General features: G+C 33.2%; 1 protein-coding gene across 3 annotated transcripts in view; it reads left to right on the top strand.

Moving 5' to 3' along the window:
* Positions 1-27435, top strand: part of LOC145242602 (uncharacterized) — a 58479-nt gene extending 31044 nt beyond the window's left edge. The window contains exons 1-2 of one of the 3 annotated variants that reach the window (XM_080105710.1): positions 9357-9502; positions 25639-27435. In XM_080105710.1, coding sequence (XP_079961836.1) covers positions 25820-27160 — 1341 coding nt within the window. In that variant the 5' untranslated portion in view covers positions 9357-9502; positions 25639-25819 and the 3' untranslated portion in view covers positions 27161-27435. Of the gene's footprint in view, positions 1-9356; positions 9812-25638 lie in introns of those variants that run through there. The other 2 variants (XM_080105709.1, XM_080105711.1) reach the window with 2 other exon arrangements.
* Positions 27436-27673: the final 238 nt, after the last annotated feature.

Here is a 27673-nt window from a genome sequence, read left to right as displayed (position 1 = left end):
TTTTCCGAAGTCATTTGACTTGAACTCCAAACCATTATCCGACCTCAGTATTTTTATTTTGCCGTATGGGGAAATATCAGCGAGAAATTTTTCAGTGGCAAGTGTGGCGTCACTTTTGTTTTTAATAAAATATACAAATACGAGGCCAGAAAAGTCATCAGTGAATGAGAGGGTGTATTTGTTCCTGTTTATATCCGCTAGTTCTATGGGGCCGGCTAGGTCTGAATGTACTAAATGCAGAATATTTGCCGCTCTTTTGTTGGGAGATTTATTTCTTTTCTGGGGAAATTTTCCTTGGATGTAGATGTTGCAGTTTTTGTTGTTTGCAGTTTTATTTTTTATTTTCAACCCTTCGACCACATCGGCTAGTTTTGTTATGTCGTTGTAATTGCAATGGCTGAGTATTTTATGCCACGTGTGGATGTTGTGTCAGTGATGACAACTGTTTTCTGCATTTCCTTCCTCCACAGTTTTTAAGTAGTATAGTCTGCTGTGCACGTGTATCTTGAATTTCGTTCTGTTTTTATGTTTTAGTGTATTCTCGTCTTCTTCAAAAATAACTGTCGCTCCATTTTGGGTCGCAGTTTTCACAGAAAATATATCCTGTGGATATGAAGGTATAAATAGTGCCCCTTTTAAAGTAGTCGTGATGGAGTTTCCGTTAGTGTCTAAAAGGCAGACTTCAGCGTCTCCTCTTTTTAAGGCTAAGCCACTGGTTTTAGTTCTGTCTGCCAACTCTATGTAGTGGTTCTCAGAACGGAATGTTGGGTCAAAATCCTTAAATTTCTTAGCGTCTGTTATAATGTGCGAAGTGGCCCCTGCGTCGATTAGTAGGTTCGTATGCAGTATTAAGTTCCAGGTATAGTAGTAGTCCTTCGTTTTCAATGTGAAGGAGTTTTATCTTTTTGCTTATAATGGCAGAACTCCCTTTTATGGGTGTTACTTTTACAGTAACTACACCACTGTTTTCGCTGTTTGTGTTTGTTGTTGGGACATTCTTTCGATAAATGTCTTTTTCCGCCGCATGTGAAGCACAATATTTCACGTTCGTCATGGTGGCGACGGCTCTCCATCGTATTCTCTGAAAAAGACAATGTTAATTTCATCATTGGTCGACTGGATTTTATGTTTTAATGTTTCGTCAAAACCATGGAGTTCTGTTTTAAATTCCAGGAATGTTATTTTTTTGTTGCGTGTGTCACATAAATCGAAAAAGGGTCGTAGAAGCTTGGTAGTCCTTTTAATATCATGGCAATAATTAGGGCATTGTCAACTGTTTCCCCGGCATTTCTCAGAGCTGTTAAAATTGTCTCAGTTCTTATGACGTCTTCTGTGATGCTTTTGTCTCCTTTCTTTTTGAGAGACGTGAGTTGGGTGTACAAGGAGATTACCCTTGGTTTTCCTTTGTTTGCGTAGTGTTTGCTTAATATTTTGAGAGCTTTTCTTTCATTATCTGTAGCTTCTCTCACTATTAAGGATAAACTTTTGTTGTCCAGAAACTGTACAAGTTCGGTGTAAGCATCTTCATTTCTTTCAGTGCCGCTTCCGTCTCTATTAAGGTGTATACCTAAAATGGCGTCCTTTAGGCTGAGTGTGCGTAAATGGCATAAAAATTTTGTCTCCCAAATTTTGTATTTGGTTTCATCTCCGTCAAATAAAAGTCTGTTCCATCGGCTTCCATTATTGCTCCTGGGCCCATAACCTGTTCTGAGTTGCATTTCAGTGAAAAGAGAAAAGGAACTGGAACAAAGATTTGAAGGTGGACACGAACATGCATGTGACGGGTATAAAGAGAAATATATCTTATTATTGGGACAGGAAGAGGAAGAGGAAGCAGGGAGTAAAAAGGGATTATGGGATTACAACGTAAAAGGGAGGTAATCATATGTAAAAGAGGGAGTTTGCGTGCTTATCATTCTCTATTATTATTAAAACGTTTCTTTTACCGTTTTACCTTACTGTTACTTATACGTTTACTACTACTAAGAGTCTGTGTGTTTATCACCGTTCTTACATATATGTGTGGGTGTGTATGCGCTTACGTATGTTACGTGCAGTTCACTGTTATATGTGTGTGTGTTCTTATCCTTACACTGTTTCTTTTGCCTTGAAAGTCTCTGAGATGTATATGTGCAACAATAATGTGAACATACCTGCTTGCCTTGGCCAGCGGATGATGCCTTCTTGATCGCTGCTGGTCTGCCATCTTGTGGGGAGTGGTACTACAGATAGATTCATTGATGAACACAAGATGGGATTTGAAGCTTCAATCTTTTATTCAAGGCAAGCCTAATATCTCGGACCCTGGTTGTTGGGAAACCCGAAATTTCCAATCTGCTTTCTCTGCTGCCCAAAATCACTCTCAGTCCATGTGGCCATCAACCGGAAAAGCCTCGACCACAATCCCATGTCACCCCCCCCCTCCCCAATTTCCGGTACATTCTATCTAGGTCGTTAAAGTTTGATGGCTGTCAAATCTAACCTTCTGACCCTGCTAACTCGCTGATGGGAAATCAAAATATGCTTATATCTTTCTATTTCTAAAACTACCTATATAGCAATTAAGCTGGGATTCCCAATACTACACATAAAAGAGTCCATGATAAGAGTTATCGTACTTAATTTCAACAATTTATTTATTTTTTTCCCCCCCCTCAGCTTTGGTTTAGACATTCAAGCTATACCTTAACACTTCCGCTGTTCCCAACAGGCAAACTTTTTGTAAAATTGGAAAAGAAATTGTCTTGTCAATTTGATTAAGCCATTTATGGTGGCTTTTTGTTATGGTCCCAACATAATAATTATTATCATTATCACCATTATTATTATTATTATTATTATCGTTATTATTATAATTATTTGTACAACCAACCTCATGGTTGTTAGATAGTGGAGGAATCGTTGACCGTGAATTATTAATCACACTATTAGAAATTTTCCAAAATCACGAATCCATATTTTCTGTAACTCAGTATTGGTATTCCTTCTTTGTTACCGTTATTTTTAGCTTCTATAAACTTTTGCCTATTTTTATTTGGCTTGTGGTGGATGAATCAACAAAATGCATGATTCTTTAATGCAACGGCAGCTGCATAAGTTGAAGTGCACCATTGAGGAGAGTGATGCTTGCTATGATACTTCCATATGGGGACATGTGCTTTAATGTGCTGTGCCCCATTTGAAGGTTCTTGCATCCAAGAAACATATCTGTAATCTGATTGGCCTCATACTTTCTTCTTCACGGCAACCTCTCTTTCACAGACGTGATGTTACTAGTCTCAGTCTTTTCTACAAATACTATTATGACATGTGTTTATAAGAATTGTCTGATGTATTCCCTGCTTCCTTTGTTCCAGCTTGTTTGACTCATTGGTCTTCATCAATTCGTTGTTTTAATACCTCATTGTAATACAGTTTCGTATTCCAATAACTTGTTTCCAAGTTGCGGAACTCTCTTCCTGCTCACTGTTTTCCTTCTACTTACAGCCTTGGTCTTTTCAAGACTAAGGCATCTCCTGTCTTTACAATAATCAGCTTTCGTACTTGTTAGCTCTTTATATCAAGTGGCTTTATGCCTTGTCTCAAACGATTTCCATAAAAAATAATACCTGCTTTGCAACATTCAGGTGTCTCATTGGCAAACAGTTCAGCAAGAAGAGAAAAGATATTAATCCATGGGTCAAATCCGATGTGTTCTAGACTTCTCAATCAGCCTTCTCTTTATTTTTTTTCCTTTTCTTTCTTTTCTTTTTTTTTTAGCAATGACTCCTCAGCTTTAGTTCGAGAACTTAGGGTGATCTCAATCAATATGATAAGGTGATCGACATTCCTGAGTGGACTCTGAGCATTTATTACACAATTCTCGAGTACTGTGGTTAAGAATAGATTTAGAATTGAGGCTTGCTGATCTTTGCAATTTGGTCAAGAACATGACTGTTTGTGTTAGGGAATGAAATATAGAGAAGCTATGTGCTGTTACCAGTTGCGTCTGCATATATGGGGAAAAAAAAATTCCTTACCAAGGGTGAGTAATGTACAACACGTATTTAAAAATAATTTACATAATTTTACTGTTGTGCTGCATTTTTTGTATATCACAGGTTTTTACATGGTTTTTACATCAGAGTGCTATAGTAAAGAAGCACCTGATTTCTTATATAAATGTCATACTACTCGAATATATTACATGGTTTTCGATTTTGATAACTTATGTACGTCACAGCTAAGAACTTCTTTTGTTTTCATATGGGTATTATACTTTACAATTTATTTCCTGGGTAGGATACTGTGCAAGTACATTTTTTCTAATTTAAAAATGACAGAACTCGATACTTTCAAGTAATTTTCTGTTGTGCTAAATTTTCTGTGCGTCTAGAGTAAGAATTTGTTTGCTTTTTCATCTTGGTGCTATAGTGAAGAAGCACCTTATTTCTCATTTAAAAGTCATGCTACTCAAATATATTGTGTGATTTTCGGTTTTAATAACTTTTATGCACGTCACAGGTAGGACTTTCTTTGTTTTTTCATATGAGTACTATACTGCACAAGTACTTTATTTATTGGGTAGGATAATGTACAAGTATGTCATTTCTAAGATATAGATGAAACTACTCAATTATTTTACATAATTTTCTGTTGTGCGAACTTTTCCATATGTCACAGGTGAGAGTTTGATTTTACATTAGAGTACTATATTAAAGAAGCACCTTATTTCTTATATAAATATCATACTACTTGAATATATTACATGATTTTCGGTTTTGATTACTTTTATGTACGTCATAGAGAAGATTTCCTTTGTTTTTTATATGGGTACTATATTGTACAAATACCTTATTTCCTGAATAGGATACAGTACGCTCGATACGTTTATGAAATTTCCTGTTATGCTAAATTTTCTATATGTCAGAGGTAAGAATTTGTTTGTTTTTTTTTTCATCTGGGTGCTATAGTGGAGAAGCACCTTATTTCTCATATGTAAGTCATACTACTCGAATATTTAATACGATTTTTGGTTTTAATAAGTTGTAGGTAAGTCACAGGAAAGATTTTCTTTGTTTTTCATAGAAGTACTATACTGCACAAGTACCTTATTTCTAATATAAAGATGAAACTACTCAATGATTTTACATAAGTTTATCATATGAGTTCTACAATGTACAAGTACTATATTACTTGGATAGAATTTCTTGTACACATAAATACATTAAAAACAAGTGATCATTGTGATTTTTGGAATATGACATCTGTACAAATATACAAACATATACAATATATAAAATTCATAATTATCAGTTAATTAGTTTAGGAGTGAATCCAACATACAAATAGACAATCATATACACATACTAAACATTCATAATGATCGGTTACTTAGTTTATGAGTGAATCCAAACTTAGAAATATTTAAACACTAGCAAGGGGTACCCGGTGTTGCCCGGGTGTTTGAAGACTCCGGGGGAGGGGGGGGGGTTAAAAAAAAAAGTAAGTATGAGGATCGAACCCGAACCCTTGAGGCAAAGTTGTAAATTAAAGTGTGAAAAAAAAAAAAACGGGCGACATTAACCATTGCCCCACCGCGATATGCTAACGGAAACACGTTTGAATTTATTTAATTACTTGGATTTGGCAGGTGCCCGTTTTAATGAGTTAATGAGGTCAAGTTTGACTGCAAGGCGGGAACGCTTCCCAAGATGTTATAGGAAAAAGACTAACCCACATGCGGCGAGCGACAAATGTTGAATATTTATCTTCCCGAAATTGAGCAAATTAAATAGACAGGCGAGCTTCGTTGTTAACTGTGAGATATTACGATTTATATGTGATATAAAAAGTTTTAAAAAGTTGTTTGGCGAGCGACCGCTTCTCTGAAAAAAGCCTTTTGTAGACATACAGAAAAAGCGAACACACATATATACATACATACATTTTCGCTTTTATATTTATAGATGTCGACTAAATGTGTTCCTTCTGTGCATACACATATATACATTTATCATTATTTATTAAGTTTTTATATGCATAAAGACTTTGCTCAGATGGTAACGAATAACGCTGTAGTGCTAAATGCTTTGGTTTTGATATTAGCTAATAGCATGCAGTCATTTTTTTTTTTTAACTTTTGAAATCACTACTATATATTGGGTACAATATAATGATCAATAGAGAATTGGCTCTATAATAATAAATACGAAATCTGCATAAATTAAAATATCATATTTTATGACTGGGCAGTGCTGGGCAGTCTGCTAGTATATATATAAAAGTAACTTTCTCTGTGTGTGTGTGTGTGTGTGTGTGTGTGTGTGTGTGTGTGTGTGTGTGTGTGTGTAGAACAGTCTATACCAAACTATTCTGTCAAAATTTTGTGTTTAGACTTGATATTCGATATGTAGGGGATTTGAATATGTGGAACAACAAATTCGATTTGGTGTTTAGCCGGTAAAAATAGCTGCTGAAATGTCAAAATTCCAAAATTAGAACTTGGTATGTATAAGTCAACTTAAAGTGCTCTTGTATGCATGTGCAAATATACATTTATACATTAAAATCAGTTAATTTTTAGTTTTGAGGTCCATCTGTCATTAATAGTTAATGGTAATGAATAACACTGGAGCATTAAACGTTTTAGTTTGGATTCTAGCTAATGGCACCTAAGTCATGTTTATTTTAACTTTTGAAATGACAACTATATATTGGGTACAGTATAATAATCAATAAATAATTTGCTCTATAATAGTAAATACTAAATCTGCGTAAATTAAAATACCATATTGAAGCATATTTTATGCCCGGGCAATGCCGAACGGCCTGCTAGTTATTTATAAAAATGAAGACAATCAAACTGATGCATCATATTTCCAAGTCCAAACAATTCACATATTTACTGCACACGAACTTGTGCAACTTTGACCGTAGCTAGAATCTCTGTTGAAAAAATATTATCAGCTATATATGTCAAGAAGACATCAAGCATCAGCATCGCACACATGAACCAGTTACAGAAAAGGAACAACAAACAGCATTATCCAACTGATCGTCACCTTTCACCACATGCAATTAATTCAGTAACAAAGCAAAATTGCTACCTCTGATCAACTCACATTTACATATCTCATTACTCAACAAACATTTCAATTGCATAGAAATGTTCAGTTGTGCAGAGGAATAGGCGACTCAAAGTCGCCGACAGTGTCAGATAAAAAAAAAAAATTCACATTATACTTAATTATTTTTTGCATAAAATGTTGATGTTTTATTGTTTTGAATTTGTTTTAAGTATTATAAAAAATATACATTTTACCATTTAATTCTTTCTGTGTGCCAAAACGTCCAATACTTGATAGTATCTGTTTCGTAGCACAGAAACAATCATATAATTATGGTAATTATAAATATTTCCAGCACAAACTCCCCAGAAAAGTAAGAACTTTAAAAATAAAATTAAAAAAATGATCACATAAATCTGAAAAAATCTGAAGAATATTTGCACTCTGGGTTATGCTATTAGATCCATTTTTGATTTTTATAGTAAAGCTATTCACGTTTTTTTATCATGTAAATATAACTTATCCATATTGTTTTAATCAACACTAAAAATATCTTCTATAATATTTATTTATCTCAAAATAACTAATATTTATTTGAAATTATGTTCGATGTAATTTATTTATCTATCTATCTGTATTCATACATACTAGCAAAAGTACCCGTCGTTGACTGGGTTCAAAAACAGCCTACAGAAAATGGACTCTGATTTATGAAAGTATGATAGGTTATGAAAAGGAAGGGTTGTAAAGAGATAGCTTCGAATTTGGGGGTATCAAAACCAAAGCAAAATATGGTAAAAGTAAAAATAAAATAGATAAACCCCAGAATTTATTATACCATACCTGTTCATACTGAAACACTTATCACAATATTCTGTGGATCTATATTAAAAAACCTTGTTAAACTGTGTGACATATTTCCATTCTATGGGGGTCAGGCGCGAACGAACACTCTATAATTTTATTATACCACATTTTTTTAAACTGAAACATAATTATCAAAGTATACTTACACAGATAGATATGAAAAGTCTTTATTAAAGTTTGTGCCTATTTCCATTTTCCATGGAGGCCAGGCGCGAACGCAGACCCCACAATTTTATTATACCATCCCTATTTAAGTTAAAACATACTTATCAAAGTATTATTATGTACATCTATATCAAAAACACTTGTAAACGTTTTTTTTTTAATTTTTAAATTTTTTATTTCTATACTTTATGGATCAGGCGCGAACGCAGACCCCACAATTTTAATGAACCACTGTTCTGCCAGATCAAACATACCTATTCCTGTGTCTCAATACATCTTCTATCATTATATGTAATCAGTTTTTTAAAATAGTCAACCATATAGGAGCCTATTCGTGACCAGACACACACACACACACACACACACGCACACAGACATTCAGCTTTATATTATAGATATATAAAGCTCCAATCTATGGTCCCCCCATGAAAAAACACTATTTCCCCCACTCTTTATCTGTGCCTAAGCCTAAACGTAGATTCCATGAACAAAGCTACTTTCTTAGAACTGCATGCCTGTGGAACTCTGTTCCGTTTTCCTGCTTTCCAAGTGACTACAATTTAGCCGTCTTCAAGTCCAACGTAAACAAGTTTTTGATGAGCCATCTCCTTAAGTAATCCGATTTACCAAATTTCCACTACTAACGATTACTACAACATTTTCCCATTGACTACTGTAAACTCATTAACCCTTATCCTCAAGCGGCCTCTGGGCCTTGATAAGTGGTGACTCCTTTGTAAAAAAAAAAAAATAACCTTATTTGTCTATCTATGTGTGAAACCATCTCTACCAAACTACTCTATCAAGTTTTGATCTACAGACTTTAAACTTGATATATAGGGGAGTTGGACATGTAGAACAAATTTGATTTCGTTTTTAGCCGCTCTCCTAGGCAGTATCTTCTCCTTTGAGATGTGGGGGTATTACAAATCGCTTCCAGGCGCCCTCAGAACGGGGCCCGTTTCAGCAATATTTTAAGAGGAGTGGGATTCTCAAATGTGTCAAACTTTGGCCGTTGGCGCAGTAGGAGGCAGCTCGGGTACGTCGCGTAGGAGTGTTCAAAATTGGCGGTTAGTTCGGGTGGAAAATCCTTACAGATGCAAAATGCCAAATATTTTATAAGTTAAACAGATTTCTATTTACAAATTTTTACATTAAAAAACACGAGCTATTTTTTTTTTTTTTAATAAATTTGGATACTAACATTAATATTTATTTGTTAATATATTTTTTTTAAAAAGTAGTGTACATATGTTTAGGTTGGGCGTTAAAATACTGGACTTCCGGAAGGAGTGCTGAAGTGGTCGGGAGGAGAGGGGCAGAATTATTTATCTTATCTCGGGCGTTGTCAATGTACGCGTTCACCTATCAACTTAGGAGAAAGAAAAACATCTTCCGGTATTATAAAAAAAGGAAACCATGTGCGTTTAATTTTAATTTCTTCAATTAATCTCGAAGCAGGCTAGATAAAGATATTATTGTAAAGAAAAATCAATTAAAAAGAAAAAAAAACTACTTGATAAATAATCAAACAAAAAGCCACTGCCGTTTAAAAATGTTTATTCGTCTCGGAATATTATAAAATGTGGGACTAAATTTGCGTAGCACCGGTTTCATTGTTTAAAATCCCCCCCCCTCCTTCAAGTTTTTGTTTATTTTTTTTTTCTAAATTCGCGTAGATATTTTTACTTCAAAATTTTACTTCAAATGAAATATTGTAAAAATTTATCGTAAGTATTGTTTTAAAACTTACCTTTTTGCCTTGTAAAGTAACTTTATGCCTAAAATGAACAGAAAAATTAAATATTTTTCTCATTTAGAAAGAAAAACAAACCTGATTTTTAGAAAAAAGTTTTAAAACTTTTTTTTTCTCGCAAGAATTTTGTTTTTGTTCTTTTCGTCAACTTTTTCCAATTATTTTTTTTATTATTTAAATTATTTTTAATTTAAAATAGATTTCATAAATTAAAATAAATTTGTTTATTTTTTTTGTACAATCTATATTCTTTATTTTTTAAAAAAAAGAAATTATAAACTTCTTTTTTTTATTATTGTTATTGTTCTGTATTCTTGAAGAGACAAGAAAAATTGTTTGATTTGAATTAAATTTATTTTATATTTTTAGCAACTTTTTGTTCACCCTTTTTCCAAGGTAACCACCGATTATGTCGTTTTAAAAAATTGGCGGACCTGAACAAGCTTTCGTCCCTTGGACCTGAATGAACAAAAAACAAAAAAAAAAACTATTTAAAAGTAGCGTGGTACCAAAAATCCATAAACACTTTTTATTTTTTTACAAAAAAAATTGAATTATTTTCATTTTACACCACACAGCGGACATGTGAAACCTTAAGGAGAGTTGTGCTGATTGACCACAAAGTGGGGTATCAATTTATTAGAGCGTTATAATTGAAAAGTGATCCCCCACGTTAAAAGTCCATTAAATAAACTTAAAACAAGCAAAAAAATCCTGCTAATATGAAAGTTAAGTCTATTATTGACGAGAGTCAACAGAAAAAAAAAATTTTAAAAACATGAAAAAGAATTAATTTTACAGCAGGGGGAAAGCTCGTTCAGGTCCGGGGCGTGAGGTTGAATCGTGACCATCGTCATAGATGGCCTGGCAGCTGAAAAATGACGTCATCGACATAGGTCCTAGCAAGCAAGATAAGTGAAACAGACTGTCGCTAATGAGCAGACAGTTTTTTACAGAAACTTTAGAAAACTTCAAAATTGGATAAAAAAAAGATAAACATGATACTTCGATACGTACTGAAACACATCCAATGTTAATAATAAAAATATTGATAATAAAAAACGAATTGAAAGGGAGAAAAGTTGTTAAAAAGTTTAAAAAGAAAAGAAATACGATTTGATTTGTATGAAACTGAAGTTTATTCAATAGAAATAAATAAAAATGAACAGTAAATATTTTTAAATAAAAAAAAAAGCAATATTTTAAAAATCAAAACTGAAAAACAAACGATAAATTAATTTAACAGAAAAACTAACAATAAATTGGTTTAACTGAAAAACGAACAATAAATTTATTTAACTGAAAAACGAACAATAAATTTATTTAACTGAAAAACGAACAATAAATTAGTTTAATTGAATAACGAACAATAAATTGGTTTAATTGAAAAACGAACAATAAATTGGTTTAACTGAATAACAAACAATAAGTTAAAAATTAAATTCAAACAAATGTTAGTATAAACAAAGTTACTAAGGCAGAAATATTTCAAACATTGAATATTAAAACTTTTCAAAAATCTGTTGTAGAATTTAATTAAAAGTTTTAATTTTTCTTTTTCTGATATTTTTTTTTACTAATATTGTCATTCTCTTTGCGACAAAAATTTTTATAAGAGAATTCGATAAACTCCATATCAGCATTTTTTTAATTTGCTAAATAGTGTGACCCTCATCACAAGAGTCAACATGAAATAATCGATTTTGATCAGCCAAAATATTTAAAGTTATGTACATGGCTAATTTTCTCTGATGAATCGCATTTTGTAAGTTTGTTTATAACTATATAATTATATAAGACAAAATTATTAGTTATATCATTTGGGTATAGCAGAGAACCTCTGTTAATACCCTGAAAGTAGCTGTTTAATTCAGCTATTTCTTCAACAGCCTCTCTCCTGGATATTAAATTTTTGCAGCTATTGCATTTCAGTTTTTTGAAAACTGCATGACAGCAATAACCTGCTAAGTATAATATAACAGGAAGTACTTCCTTGCATTGATTAACATCATCTGTTACATCTATGTTAAATTTATAAACATGTAACCCTTGCTCCCTTGTTGTTTCATCCCAGTTAGTTTCTTTTACATTTTTCAATTCAATAGTTCGATTATTAATTGGTAAGCTCAGTTTTAAAACTGACAACATTCTGAGTTTTTTTTCACATTCATACACCTGACATATCAATATATTATACTGATCTCCACTAAGTTGTCAATACTGACCAAACCTTGCCTCAGGTTATCTGTCTGAAACTTTCCTGGTAATATATACATCATGTTCAGTACATTTATACAATATTTAGTCAATTCTAAAATTGCGTAAGTAGTATGGTGCAAAGCAGTATATGTTTCCTTTGTTAACTTACCAGTTCTTCCAGGAATGCTATTCCAAGTTTCTAACCAGTCACAGAACACATTTAGGAAACTATAATTATCACTATTTAATGTAAGTGGATTAGCATATTTATTACGAAGTCAACAACCTTTATATGGTGTTTTCACATTCAGTATTGTCCACCAAATATAAAATATTTGAATGTATTCTGCGATTTCTGTATAATTTGGCAAGCATTCCTGTTTTCCTAAGGTTAGCAAATCTTGAATAGTATATTCGTTGAAAATTTGCAAAACCAAATTAACATTTTTCCTTTCGAAAGTAATCGGAGAAAGAGCTTTTGAAGTCAACTTATAGCAATATTTCACAAGTGATTGAGATTCTAGGGCATAAAGTTTATGTAAACTAGAAAATGGAGCACTTTGGATGTTATCTAATTCATGATTTCCATTATAACAAAACTTTGGGAACATCATGCATTTACGTTCATCTTTTTGGCCAAGCCAATTGTTTCTAATGCATTTTAATATATGCACTGAGTCGAATAAGAAGAAAAGAGGGCTAGACGTTCTAACTGGATGAGGATATACAATTGAAAGCTTTGATGGGCTACAAAAGAAAGACATAGCTTTTTTATTTATTGCATTATTATCTGTTATAACAGATAATACCTTAAACTCTATATCTTCTAAGCCAATTATTACACGTTTAATTATGTCAAATAAATTCTCAGCTAGAAGACATTTAGTTGGCATAACATGCACAACGTTCTTATATTGTGAGAATACACTGCTAAGCATAAAAGCAAATGTACTTGTGGCAGGTTCATTGCTGTTGTTAGCTATGCCAACAATATTACCACCTTTATAATCAAGATAAGGTTTGAAATGTATTTCATCAACAAGTAAAGATACTGTGATGTCATTCTGCATTAGTAACTTGAACTTACTTTTAATATACATGAGAAAATTGTTATTGTGTTGTTCAATGACAGGATTCATAGAAGTTGATAAGGTTAATCTTCGAATGGTTGAATTGCATGGTAAAATTACATTTTTAGTGTCTCTTAACAGTCTGTACCCTATAGGGGAGCAGATACATAATAAGGAAGAAAATACCATCATTTCACTCGAATAATTAACCTTATTCATTGTCATTATGTTAATTTGTTCATATATGAACTTAATGGCATTAAAATATTTAAATGCTTCATCTTGCACTAATAGCAAAAATGATAAGATTAATTTTAATAAAGAACTTATATTAGAAGTTTTCATTTCCTGTTCTTTGATATCCATTTTTTTCATGTTTTCTATCAAAATCCGCAGAGTGTTTTCCTCTGTTACATGTTTAGGAATTCTATACTCCTCTATAGCACTCATTTCCACATCACTACAGAATAGTCTAACGGCCAAGTCCGGTTCAATCACCATAGACATTTTTATTTTGGGGCATGGCCATCTCTTTATATGGCATATAATGATGGTATTGTCTTGCCTAATAGAAGTCCAATAATTTTTATCTATAAACGTTAATTTTTTTTAAATCATCAATATTATGGAAAGTTTTACGTTTCCATAACTCTAACTCGTCAGCAACACTTTCACATAATGCACGCTTAAGAGCAGAATTTTCTAAACGCATTTTTTTTGCGTTAGGAGACTCTCTAAAAGTGGTTGATGATGATAAATAGGAGGGACAGTTGGGTAATATTCGAGGAATAGCACCATCCTTAAGATAGGGATTTTTTAAAATTTAACACTAATTGTCTTTCCATTCCTTTCATCAAATGCTGATGCCTCTCACCGTATGTCTTCAGGTCGAAAATGAAGTTCACATACCTAAAGAAATAATTTAAAAGAAAATAGTACCATGTTTGACTTAATACGAAAAAAAAAAAAAGAAAATTACATGATAAAAAAACGATAAAATAAAAAAATAAGGTAAATGTGCAAAATTAGTCCACCTTCAAAAAATCCTTTTAAATTACCACTTTTATTGGTTTTTGGGAGTGCTGAAAACGAAAATAATGTTTAAAATTATGGCACACTAGTAGTTTCCAAGATATAAAGAGATGTTAGTTAAAAAAAAAAATGGGGGGGGGGGGTAATTTAACGTAAAACAACCACCCACTCTATGGCTAATTTTTTTTTTTTTTTACATGGGCAACGAGCAATTTTTTTAAAATTACATTTTCGCCTCAAGCAAGGTGAAGTGCCTCTTCGATGTAGGAATGAACACAACTAAACGTAAAATGAGCACCTACAGTTGACCCCTCTCCCCGACAAAAATTCTGTTTACACTTTTTGAAAGGGGGGTGCTCATTTTACGTTAAACTGTGTTCATTGTATGTTGACTCCCAACCCATACTCATTTTTCTTCGCTTTTATTTGTTAAAAAGAAAGTGCCCTAAAAAAAAAAAACGATGGCCGTAAAGTGGGTGCTCATTTTACGTTAAATTTTTATAGAAAAGTGATACCTCATTTTTTTTTTTACTAACATTTCTTCGTATCTTGGAAACTACTCGTTTGCCATAATTTTAAATGTTATTTTTGTTTACAGCGCCACTAGCAGTATCAGAATTTTGGGGGAATCTTTGACAACCCTAACACAAAACTGTGAATAACATATACAAAATTTCTCCATTTAAAGTGGGTTTTTTATTTTCTTTATGGAATATACTTCCAAAATAAACTATTAAAATTGTTTAAAAAATAATAGAAATATTATTTTTTTTATTGCCAGCATTTTGTAAACACTTTTTTTAAAATAAAAAATAATTCTATTTTTTTAAACAATTTTAATAGTTTATTTTGGAAGTATATTCTCCAAAATTCTGACACCTACAGGGCCACAACATTTACCACAAATAATTATTAATAAGCTTTTGGGATAACAAAACGGTCATAAACATAAAAAAAAGTTTAATCTATTTCACGCTGATATAAATATTGCACAATAAAATAGTTGAACTAAAAAGATAAATGATTTTTCTTATTTAGAATTATTTAAGCAAGGAATTCCGTTTTTACGATATCGCTTTTATTAAATTGTTAGGTGAAAGTACATAATATTTTCACCATACTCCCCATTTTAAATAAGTTTCTAAATAATTTATTATTTCAGCACATAACTTAAATTACATGTAAAATTCATTTTTTTATATACATACTTTAATTTTTATTTTAAAATACGTTCTAAAAAAATAAATAAAAATAAAAAAGGCGCGTTTTTTTTTATTTTTATTTTTTTTTTAAAATATCTCAAACATTTTAACAGTTACTCTGTTATATTTAGATGGAGTAAAATCCTTTCTTTTTATTGCATTAATCCACTGGTAAATTATTTCCGATTTTTGGGGGGGAAATGAAAACACAGTAACTTTTAGTCCATTTTCGTAGTTACCTCTGCATTTTGGAACTATACATCTTGACGGCATGTTTAAATTTATTTAACCCTCCAAAACTTTAAACCAACTTCCGGTTTAGTCATGAGACACGTGACCAAATTTCAACAGACCGATGTTCATGACGTCACCAGACTATATTATAGTCATCGCTAGACCATCATATTACGGTAGCCACGGTTGAACTCATTCAGCTTTGTCAAAAAATTTTCGGTAATTAATGTAAAGAAATATTTTCGATTTTTTTCTATTAATACTGTTGCTTATAAAGTTGGGTAAATGTGTATTTTCTCAACATATCCTGACAGGTTCTCTCAGCTAAATCTCCCCACCATCACCAAATTTATTTTCAAGTGATTACAAGTGAGCACCCTGAAAAAAACTTAGTGGAAAAGTATTTCAAAATTTAGAGTAGGGGATCAGTTTCGCACATAAATTTAATGTAAAAATGATCGGAAGCGTTTTAGGGTAGTTAACCGATAGGAGAGAAATTCTGTGCGTTTTTTTGTGGGGTGAGGGTGGGTCTTGAATTCTTAAGGTGATAACGTGTAGCTTTACGACTTGCTACTTGGACTTAACGTTAGTGGTAAAAAAAAAAACTGCCATAAAAAGTTAGAAATGGAAAAACATTTTACCTTATATTTATATACGAAACTGATCCCACACTGTATTCTAAAAATATTTTTTTTCCTTCGGACAAATTTTTCAGGACGTTCACAGTAAGAAATTATTTCTCACATCCCAATTTACTCCCTGCAGACAAGAAATTATTTCTCACATCCCTATTTACTCCCTGCAGACAAGAAATTATTTCTCACATCCCAATTTACTCCCTGCAGAGGGAAAAGAATCCACAAATACAAAAGCCATACCTTTCAAACTCCACAAATTTATTCAAAAGTAACAGCAATGAAAGTTTATTGGTTCTGGTATTGTTGCATAGAGTCTGTAGTATGAACTCCTATTGTCAGAGTGTTGGTTCTTTTTTTTTTTTTACATAGGCATCACCACTTACCAAGGCCAAGAGGCCACTCGAGGATAAGGGTTAAAGAGTGTACAGTAAAAATTGGACAATATAGTAATCGTTAGTAATGGAAATTCGGTAAATTTGTTAACAAGTGGGACGGCTCACCAAGAACTTGTTTATGTTAGACTTGAAGACGACCATATTGTAGTCCAATATGAATATACATGGATCCTCGAAAGGATCCATGTATATTCATATTGGACTCGGCAGGAATGTTGGCACCTATAATTAGGCATAATGCGAGTCGCTTGGGATTTGAGTTGAATTGAGATAAGATCCAATATTTAGTAAATAAAATATGGAGAAATGTTCATTAATGTCATCCTGTAATTAGGATAATTTCAGTAATATAAAATTGTCTCTGCTTGTAGAGATGAGGTCCTTTGTTCACCAACAGTTTGGTGATACAACGTGAAGAAATTGACGTAGCTCCCTTCACATGTGGGAGCTGCTGATTTGGAGTCCATCCCTTGCCGAGTTCCTGCTTGGACTGCAATAAAAGCATGATACAAAAAGGGTGCCAAGCAATGTTGCATCCCTCTACCTGTTTTACAAGTATTTTAATGGTAGATGCTCTGACAAACGTCAAGCACTTGTACCCCCCCCCCCCCGACAAACAGCAAAGTCCCTGATCAAGGTACATGAATTTTTGGAATATGATGATTTTGTTTCATCACATCATGCAGAATTTCTTTATTTTTGTTTTTTAATATGGGTGAATTTGGGACAAGAACAGTTTCCCAATTCTTTGGAATAGTGATGGTTGTTTGAAAGAAGAAAAAACTCAATCCAATTGATGAGTTAAGTAGTCAACTATCCAATTTCCAAGCAAATTAAAGTTTGCTATAGATTATGGAAATGTAATAAATAAACAGTTATTAATAGGTTAAAGTAGTTTGCTTGAAGCATTGTTTAATGCGTATATAAAAATAAATTTAGGTTTATAGAAAGCAGAACAATGCAGATATGTAACGGATAGGCTCACACTGAAGCAACTTAAGATATCAAGGTGGAACAGGCTATGATGTTTCACATTTATTGATCTAATACATGCATGTGTATATGTATAACCATACATACACAGGCGGCAAAAAGAAAGTCCGCACTTGTAATTTAAATTTTTTTTAATATTTTGATTAAAAGTCAAATATGGACAGGTAAAATTATAGAAGAATAAAAGGCGAATCAAATGAGGTATAGGTTGTTTAAACAGTTGTATTAAATTTAGCTTAAATTTGCAGCTTTTGATAAGATTACAAGTGCGGACTTTCTTTTTGTCAGCACTGTGTACTAGTATTGGGAATCAGAAAAATCAGAACTTTTGGGGATATGGGAATCGGAAAAATTTGCACTTATTTTCCAATACCAAAACCGATTCCTTTAATTATCTTTATTTGATTTTGGTTTAAATCTTCCACTGCTTGTAGTAATAATAAAAAAATAAATATTTATTGATTTCAAATTCTTGTAAAACTAAAATCTCTAGATCATCCCCTCACAAGTGCTTTTACGTTTGAGAAAATACATGCACATTTAAGATGTGTTTTTACAGTAATCGGGACAAAATAACAATTTTATAGTTAAATATTCAGAGATTTATAAAGAATCGGAATCCGTAATTTAGTATGGAATCGGTAATTGTATCGGAATCAGTAAAATATTAGAATCATCCCATCACTAACATATACATGTCTTTTTATAGATTTTACGTGTAAGATATCCTTACTTGCATCAGGCGGTCAGATTATGTGACTGTGATGCTATATTTCAGGATATCTCCCTTCATCAGGCGTGTGTTCGACTTTCAAACGTGCATGGTGGGTTCACAGAAATTGAAAAATAATTTATCTCTTTCATATGGATAATTTATTAATATCGGGTATATGTTGGTACTCAATATTATTTACTTTTTTTTTTCTTTTTTGTAAATTTTTTTTATTAATATTTAGTCTTAAATATATATCTTTGTATTATTATTAACTAGTCTTTATTGTTTTGATATTTACTATCATCACAATCTCGTCAAGAAAAACAGTAGCTTCAGAATGTTGGTTACTCTTGGAGAAATCTGAACTGGGGAGTGGCAAAAGATTGATTGGGAATCTCAACCCACCTACATCGGCCAAATTCTGATAACAAAAGGAAATAGTAAAAGGATTGGGTTTCTTCTTCATTATAATAACGAAATCCGATAATCGAAAAATTGAGTTTTCATTAAAAACCAATAGTATGTACTTATATTTTATGTCAATTTCTACTAAAAGCAATGATTACTGCATGATTACATAAAACCTGTACTTTGACAAATAGATGATTGCATGACATCGGCCATTAATTGTAACAAGACGAACTGAGTTACTTCCCCTGACTCGATATTGTTTAATCTATGCATCTATAAAAGTGAGAATATGTGCGCATTTGAGGAGACTTCTCAACCTATATACTCAACAAAGTTTGGATCTACAGACTTGAAATTGAGTATATAGGGTATTCAGACACGTGGAAAACTTTTTAACCAGTTTTCATCCGAAAAAAAAAAAAAAAAGACTGCTAAGAGGTCAAAATTGAAAAATTCGTGGGGGCGGGGGGAGGGTGTCCTCGGATTTATATATGTTTGTCAACTGCTTCACAAATGCTCATAAGTGAATCGTTCACATGACAGCTTTCTTATGTTAATAAGTAGGTTTGAAAATGCTTTTTAAAGTCGTGTCAAGCTGGCCTAATCGTTATCATAGTTGGCTCACTGTCTTTAGGTTTTGGTTTCGATCTCGAGTATTTTTTTATTTTTTTTTATTGACCTACAAGAAGTGAACTGTTTAGAAAAAAAAACCGTAATACTCACATGCACGTCTTAGTTTCTTTCCATTTTTTGTACTTCATTTTTTTAAAGGAATTTAATGTTACATTTAATACCGGACAATGCCAGATACATCTGGTACTTATGTATAAAATTGAAAGTTATTTCAAAAACTATTTTCATTAATAATTAATTTTCTATCTTATCGTTTTCCGTAATTTTTGGATAGGTTACTAAATTCGACATGACAAGTGACTAGATACCATCGGCTTTACTTGAAATTCACGATTTCGATTCATGATGAACAAAAGGGATTATCATCACAGGTAGTAATTCTAAATTCTCATGTAGTATCTGCCTTGCTCTCCATTTTGGACACTGATGAAACGGCCAGAATCATCACTTGGCAAAGAGTGTGGTGTTGGACATGAGTTCGAACGAAACGTCTACGGACACTGCCTCAGCCCCCATTTTGGTTTGCCACTAAATTACATCAAACAAAAGCTAAGTTAAGGAACGTTTGTTTCCCTAATAATTAATCACCAAAAAATATTTAAAATACTTCCCAATTCTGGGATTGAGTTATATTTTAAAAAAACTTCTATTTTAATTGGTCTAATTAGTCACGATTTGCATTTAAGTCACTAAGTGAAAAATCTCTTACTATCCCCCTCTCCCCCTCTCTCAGTACAGTGTATATTTTTTTACCATCTTTTATTTACTCTATGAGCAATTTATCGGTGACAACTGATAGGGCCCATGGTTATGAAAGCCGACATATCATAATTTTCAGATTACTTTTTTTTTATTGTGTTTGAAAGATTAAAGCAAAACTATTTTTACATGTGAAAAAAGAAAAAAGTTATAGATAAAAATGTTTTTACAGCGGCTACAAAATCTCTGAATTAGTGTCTTATATACATAAGGTTTAAATTCCATTAAAATTGGATTTTTATTATTATTTGGAGGTCATTGTTTATCAAGGCCCAAAGGCCACTCAAAGATAAGGGTTAATGAGTGTTAAGAAGACGGTGAGACAACATGATGATCAGTAATGGCGAAACTTGAGTAGTTTCATTATTTAAGAGAATGGCTCAATAAGAACTTATTTACATTAGAAAACGACCATGTTATAGTCAGCTGAGAAGCACCCTCACAGTATTGTGTTCCACAGACGGACAGTACTAGGAAATAAATTTTGCTCATAGAATTATTTTTTATTTTTTTATTTTTATTTTTTTATGGTTTTAAGCACAGATAGTGAGTTAAATTGTTGACAGTTGTGACTGGACGAATGTTTTATGGGGGTGGGGGTGGGGCATAGATTGAAGCTCAGTCGAACACCTATCATGAAAATAACGATAGAGCAAATATCAAACCCTTTCTCTCTGCTAGGTCTACCAAATTATGAATGTCGTTCCAAAAATAATGCATCCTATTTTTTAACAAAAAAAAAAAAAATGTTGAAGAGCTATGAAAACGTGTGTAGTACCATTCAAACGAGCGACCGTTTGTGTTCTGGAATCTATTTTTCTACACAGTCGCCACCATTCTCAGTGTACTTTTGCCAGTGATAAGATTGTGTCTCTGTAGGGATGTCCGGAGCACGCTTTGTCACTATCTTTGTTGCTACTCTGAAATCAACAAACCCATCTCCCAACTGTGCTGAAATCAACTGCATCGGCTTTGTAAATGTTCAACAGGTGCCGGTGAATATTGATCAGTTCAGTTTTTTTCTGTATGGTAAGTGCTTAACTGTGCTCCAATTTATGTAAAATGTTCACAGTAACTGGCTACAACCACTGTAAAGAATGTTCTTTTCTTCTGTTTACCTTAATTAAACGAAACTTCCATGAACAAAGTCTCTTTCAAGAACTTTCCATTTGCGGAATTCAATACCATAAGGCTGCTTTTTAAACTGACTACAACAGAGTCGTTCTAAAGTCCATTGTCGATCCATCCACCTAAATAAAAATATTCTGACCGTTTCACCCATCATTCCAAATCCTCTCGTAGTGTTGTTCATCACCAACTGACAATGACAACCATTATCCTGAAGTAGCTTATGAGCCTTAAACAAGCGTTAACATATAAGCATTAAAAAAAAAAATTAAATCATTTGGTTCAAGATAACAGACGTCAGCCAATGTTTTGCACATTGAAGCTATTGCTATGCTTATTATTGGAAACTGTTATATAAAAATGCTTAGTATATAAACGTACTATTTATATATATATACCCATCCCAGAACAGATAAAATAATTAATTCACCAGGCAGAACAGTTTTTCACCATTTTTATGTCTTTTACGAAGATTAAAATCAAAATATAATGAATATGGATCAAATTTAACGCAAATCTAAAAACATTTTCAAACAGGAAGTTGTGTCCATATTTTGGCCCTTAAAACCCCCTAAAAATGAAATTTGGAGGATATTTTATGAAAACTACCTCTTTCTTTTCTTTTTTTTTTTTTTTTTTTTTTTTTTTTAATTTTACACAAATCGGAAGTATCTGAATTTTTACAAAGTGTTTTTTCACTCTTTTTGCATGAACTAAATTAAAGTAAATATAGCCTATTACTCACCCTTATGCCTAGCAGCTGTATACCAAAATCCATGAACAATGTCAGAGGTTGCATCATTCAAATTGTTATGAAAAATAACAGGTAGTCCTGTAACAGAACGCGTATCATGCGTGGGAAAATATCAGCAAGGGCTCTAGAATAGCTGGCTTGGAAGAAATTAGCAGCAGTAGCCAGAAAAGCACATATGCAAATTAGGAAGTGTGAGCGGGCTTGCATAAGAAAAAAAAAGACTCCACGTGCTCGGGCGAGAGAAAAAAGTGTGCACCGAGGAAAATTGGCGTATAAAGTCGAAGTCGAGAAAGGGCTGGCTATGGCCAACGTGTCATTGGTGGAGGGGACATGTTGCCCTGCAACAACAGCAAGAGACTTTTAAGCTGGTGTCAAGATGGTAGACGAAGTGAACAGTTAGAAAAACAAGAATGCATTGCTTGGAAAGTAATGGTAATAGTGTTGGGACGATTAATCGAGAATCAGAAAAATCAGATGATTTAGGGGTAATGGAATCGGAAAAATTGATACCTATTTTCCGATGCCAAAACGATTCTTTTAATTGTCCTTTTTTATTTGATTTTGTTGAAACCAAAATCTTGCATTGCTGGTAATAATGATAAAATAATAAATGTTTATTGATTTTAAAATACCAGTGAAGCTAAAATCGATAGATCATCCGCCATAAGTGTATTTTGACGTTTAGGAAAATATCTATATATTTAAAATATGTTTTTGTGAAAATCTGGGGAAATAAGAATCTTATAGTTAAATGATTAGAGATTTATAAAGAATCGGAATCGGTAATTGTATCGGAATCGGGGGGGGGGATATTGGAATCATCCCATCACTAGTAATAAATGTCTTTTGCTAAAACAGAAAGAAAAGCTGAGTCGGAGTTATTTATTTAGTTTGTTCCTTTTTGATTGTGCTGGACAGCATGGGTGTGCCGAGAGAGGTTTGAGCGTAACGGCCACGTTACAGTCCGAATGATACATGCGAATATAGTTGTAACTTTTTTTTTTTTATTTAAAGGTAATGTGAATTTTGCGTACTGTTTAAACTTGTTTGTTGCGGTTGACACTCGGAAACCATGCAATGGTATGTCTCTATAAAATGGAACATTTATGCAGACGACACCACAATCTATGGCAACACTTCAAAGGTCACCAATAACCAAGATCTTTCTGATTCTCTCTCTTCTGATCTTGAGCAGTCTTCAAGTCCAATGTAAACAAGTTCTTGTTGAACCGTCCCCTTAAATAATCAAATTCCACCCAACTTACACCATTAACAATTACTACACTACCACTTTATATTCATTAACCTTTATTCTCGAGTGGCCTTCAGACCTTGATAAGTGGTGACTCTCTTGTAATAAAAAAACAAACAAACAACAACATATTACGAAATACAAACCTAGCGTATTAGTTAGCACATTGGGCTGGTAATTATGTGATCATGGATTAAGTTTTTTGTTCGTTTTTTTTCTCGAATATTTCCACAGTTAAAAAAAAAATCCCTTTCTTTTTAAAATTTTTATTTTGTTCTTTAGAAGCACAAATGAATCGTAATACTTGATTCTTTTATTTTTGTTTTTAGACGTGGCGATACTACAAAAGATATCGAACGATTTCTCTATTACTGATGATTATCTAAAAATGAGTGTTCTAGAATATTTTTGCTGTAAAGAAAACCAATGTTTAAACTCATTTCCTTTCATACTTATTGCGTTTTTTACAAAGGAGTCCCCACTTATCAAGGCCTGGAGGCCACTCAAGGATAAGGGTTAATGGGTATACGTTAGTCAATGGGATTATAGCATAGTAATCATAAGTAGTGGGAATTTCGTAAATTGGATTACTTAGGGGGACGGTTAATCAAGAACTTGTTTACATTGGACTTGAAGACAAACCAATTGTTGTCAGCTGGAAAGCTGGCAAATGGAAGAGAGTTCCACAGGCGTGCAGTTCTAAGAAAGAAGCTTTGTTCATGGAATCTACGTTTAGGTTTTTGCTTCCATTATAAATTTTCTCTGCCACAAGATGGTGTTATATACGTATGGAATCATCCCTTGTTTAAAACGAGCATTTTTTTTTTTTTGTTTTTGTTTTTAGTTAGACACTGGAATTTATTTCTAGACCAATTTTTTAATCTCCAACAATCTTTGAACGGTAATAATTTGGTGGTTAATTTTGCTACCAAAATAAATTTGGTATCCTTTGTTTGTTTTGTAAAGATTTATGTGGCCATTTTAGATGTCTTGGCGCTACACTTATTTGAAAAAAAAAAAAAAAAAAAAAAATCAGAAAACTCTTTGATTCACGTACTCCTCATCAAATGAAGATATTAGATTCCAAAAATTATATAAATTGATCAAGTATATTTTTTTTTAACTAAGAAAATTTATAATAAAACTAGCTGAACCTGTGGAAATTTCAAAATGGCATCTTTCATGCTGGGCATTCTGTGGATGTTCGGTGTGAATGGAGACACAACGATATTATTGTAGCCCTTTTGTTAAAACTGTAAAAGTATTTATCGAAGTAATCTGGTTAATGTAGTGTCAGAATATATCTGTTATCTAGCGGGTGGGTGAGTGGGGGGGGGGGGGGCACTGGCTTTGCCTGGTAGTAAAATACGTTTAAATATGATATTTTAATTGGTCCAGATTTTGTATATGTTATTATAGTCATGATTTCAAAAGTAAAAAAAAAAAAAAAAAAAAATATTTGGGTGCCATCAGCTAGAATCGAAATTGAAAACAAAACTAGCATTCAAAGCTGGTGACGTTACTATTTTAGTAATATAACTTGCATATGAACTGACTAAAAATAAACGAAGGTGAATGTACAAAATGTATTATGATTTTTTTCAGTTTTGACCAAATTTTTACCTCTTAAAACCTATTTTAACTGGCTAAAGACTCATAAAACAACAATCGATAAAAAAAATCCAGTCATTTGAGGTAGTGCTGCTTTGCGACTTTTATTTTTGGAAGAGATAGTTTGAAAATATAGAGACAGACAGACAGACAAACATATAACCGTTTATATATTAGATTTATGATAGTTTAAATTGAGTTGTCTCCCTTTTATTTATTTATCATGGCAAATAAAAATCCTGTCTCCCTTTTTCATAAAATTTGGTTTTCTTAGTTAAACAATAAAACTACTTGATCAATTTATACGATTTTGTGGAATATGACATCTTCATTCCATGATAGGTACATACAGCATAAAAATTTGTCTGCATTTTTGTTTCTAAAACACTGGATTTTTTTTTTTAAAATTTTTTTTTAAGATATAATAAACATAAAATTTTTGTTTGAGAATAGCTTAGTGATTACTAGGGTTAGGACAACAGCATATTCTTTTCATTGTTTTGACTCTTGAGTATATATTCGACACAGTTAAATACAGTTAATTAACCAAGAACCACATACCTCTATATAAAGCATATAAGATATTAATGGATACACATTCGAGAGTCAAAACAATAAATGAATATGCTGTTGTCCCAGCCCTAGTGATTACTTAGTCTGTCTTGTTAACCATCATGTCATCATCCAGACTCATCCTTAGTAATTATTTTTATTTTCATTTTTCTTTTCGTTTCATTTTTTTTTTCATTTGAATCTTTTTTTTTTTTTCTTTCAGGTCTTGAAATGAGTTGGAATCTTTCACCGTATGGAGATGAGTGCTCGAATTGTTATTCCACGATCACTTGGTTGATTTGTTCAAAAAGAAAAAAAAATTCAACGCTTCATTTTGTCCCCCTCCCCCATCCCTCAAATTAATCCTATAAATAAAATTAGATTAAAAAAAAAAAAAGAAAGACATGGATAAATTTTCAAATGAAACTCCGACTTCCGTCCCTGAAAAAATTCAGTTTCCTGTGCAATCCTGCAATACAAACAGTAGCGGACATGATAGCCCTCTTCCAGCCCATGAAATGTCTACGATCGATGAGAAACCGTTTCAGAGCCAGGTAGCGTTCCTCAACCAATACGCTCAGAACTATTACCTCCAGACACATGGACTGCTCCATACAAATGACAAACTCTACTCTTCAGACGCATATGGAAAGCAGTTTGCTGCTCCGGCGTACTTTCCCACGCCAGAGCAATCTACAGAGAAACAACAAACGACAGAGAATAATGATAACAACCAGAAAGTCAATGTGATCAACCTGAGCAAACCATTTATTTCCAGTTTACCAAAGTCTCCTACTGTTGTTGATAAGCCATTCCAGTGCAGCTTGTGCCCGAAGCAATTTGCACGTCGGAACACTTTGCAACTGCACCAGCGTCTGCACACGGGTGAAAAGTTGTTCCACTGCGGTTTCTGTGGGAAACGGTTCGTCCACCGCGACAAGCTGCAGATCCATGAACGGATCCATACAGGGGAGCGTCCATTTCACTGTGAGTTCTGCCCGAAGCAATTCTCGCGCAAGGACAAGCTGAAGATCCACCGGAGCTCCCATACTGGGGACCGTCCGTTCCGCTGCACGTTTTGTCCCAAGCGCTTCGTGCAGAAAGACAAGTTGCTAATCCATGAAAGGACTCACACTGGAGAGAAACCCTTCCACTGTGAAGTCTGTTCCAAGCAATTCGCTCGGAGCGATCGGCTGCAGATTCACAGGAGAACCCATACTGGGGAAAAACCCTATCGTTGTGACCTCTGTCCGAAGCAGTTCGTGCAACGTTGCTACTTAAAGGTCCATCGTCGGATTCATACCGGTGAAAAGCCATTTGAATGTGAAATTTGTCTCAAGTTGTTCGCTCGGAAAGACAAGCTTCAAATTCACACTCGAACCCATACAGGGCAGAAGCCATTCGACTGCGACCAATGCCCTGAACAATTCCTATATAACGTCCAGCTTCAGTCACACAAAAAATTTGCACACAACTCCACCGAGCGGCCTTTCAAGTGTGACGTTTGCTTGTTACAGTTTGAAGAGCAAGATGAACTTGAGATACACAAGACGACGCACACAAAGCCCATGCCAGCAATACAGTGTGACATGTGTCCCAAATTTTGCACTACACTCGATGACTTGGATAGCCACAAGAGAACGCACGGGCCTGTCCGCAACAATTTTCTGAAGCCAACATCATGCAAAAATCTAAAAGATTACACTCCAATGAGCACGCTTTTGTTGCAGTCGCTTAAGCCTTAAAACTCGGAAGTCATGCAATAATATCTGTGTCAAAATGAACATATTATGGAATACAGATTTAGTGCATTAGTTAGCATGTTGGATTTATAATTATGTGATCATATTCAACCATCCATTTGGCATAAGCACCCATTCTAAGTCAACAAACTAACTTTTTTCCAATTTTTAATGGGCTAAAAACTCTGGTAACGTATTAACTACCGTTTTTAACTCAATCATGATAGAACAAGAATAATCTACCCTAATGAATTAAATAAAAAGTTCAGTTAAAAAAATCCTGCATATGTTCCAAAGTTCGATAAATGCACCTGGAGAATATCAGAGGTTGCATCATTCGAATCGTTGTGAAAATAACAACCAGCTGTCCGAAAAGATACGTGTGAATATAGATGTTTGTAATTTTTTTTTTTATTCAGAGGTGATGTAAATTTAGCACAATGTTGAAACTCGTTAGTTGGAAGCCATCCAATAATGTCTGTATAAAATGCAACATATTACAGAATATAAACTTAG

The sequence above is a fragment of the Euprymna scolopes genome, chromosome 21, assembly GCF_053919585.1.
Source record: "Euprymna scolopes isolate OS-2025 chromosome 21, ASM5391958v1, whole genome shotgun sequence".
Classification (NCBI taxonomy): domain Eukaryota; kingdom Metazoa; phylum Mollusca; class Cephalopoda; order Sepiida; family Sepiolidae; genus Euprymna; species Euprymna scolopes.
Note: the sequence above shows the minus strand (reverse complement) of the source record. Positions and strands in the feature narration are given on the sequence as shown.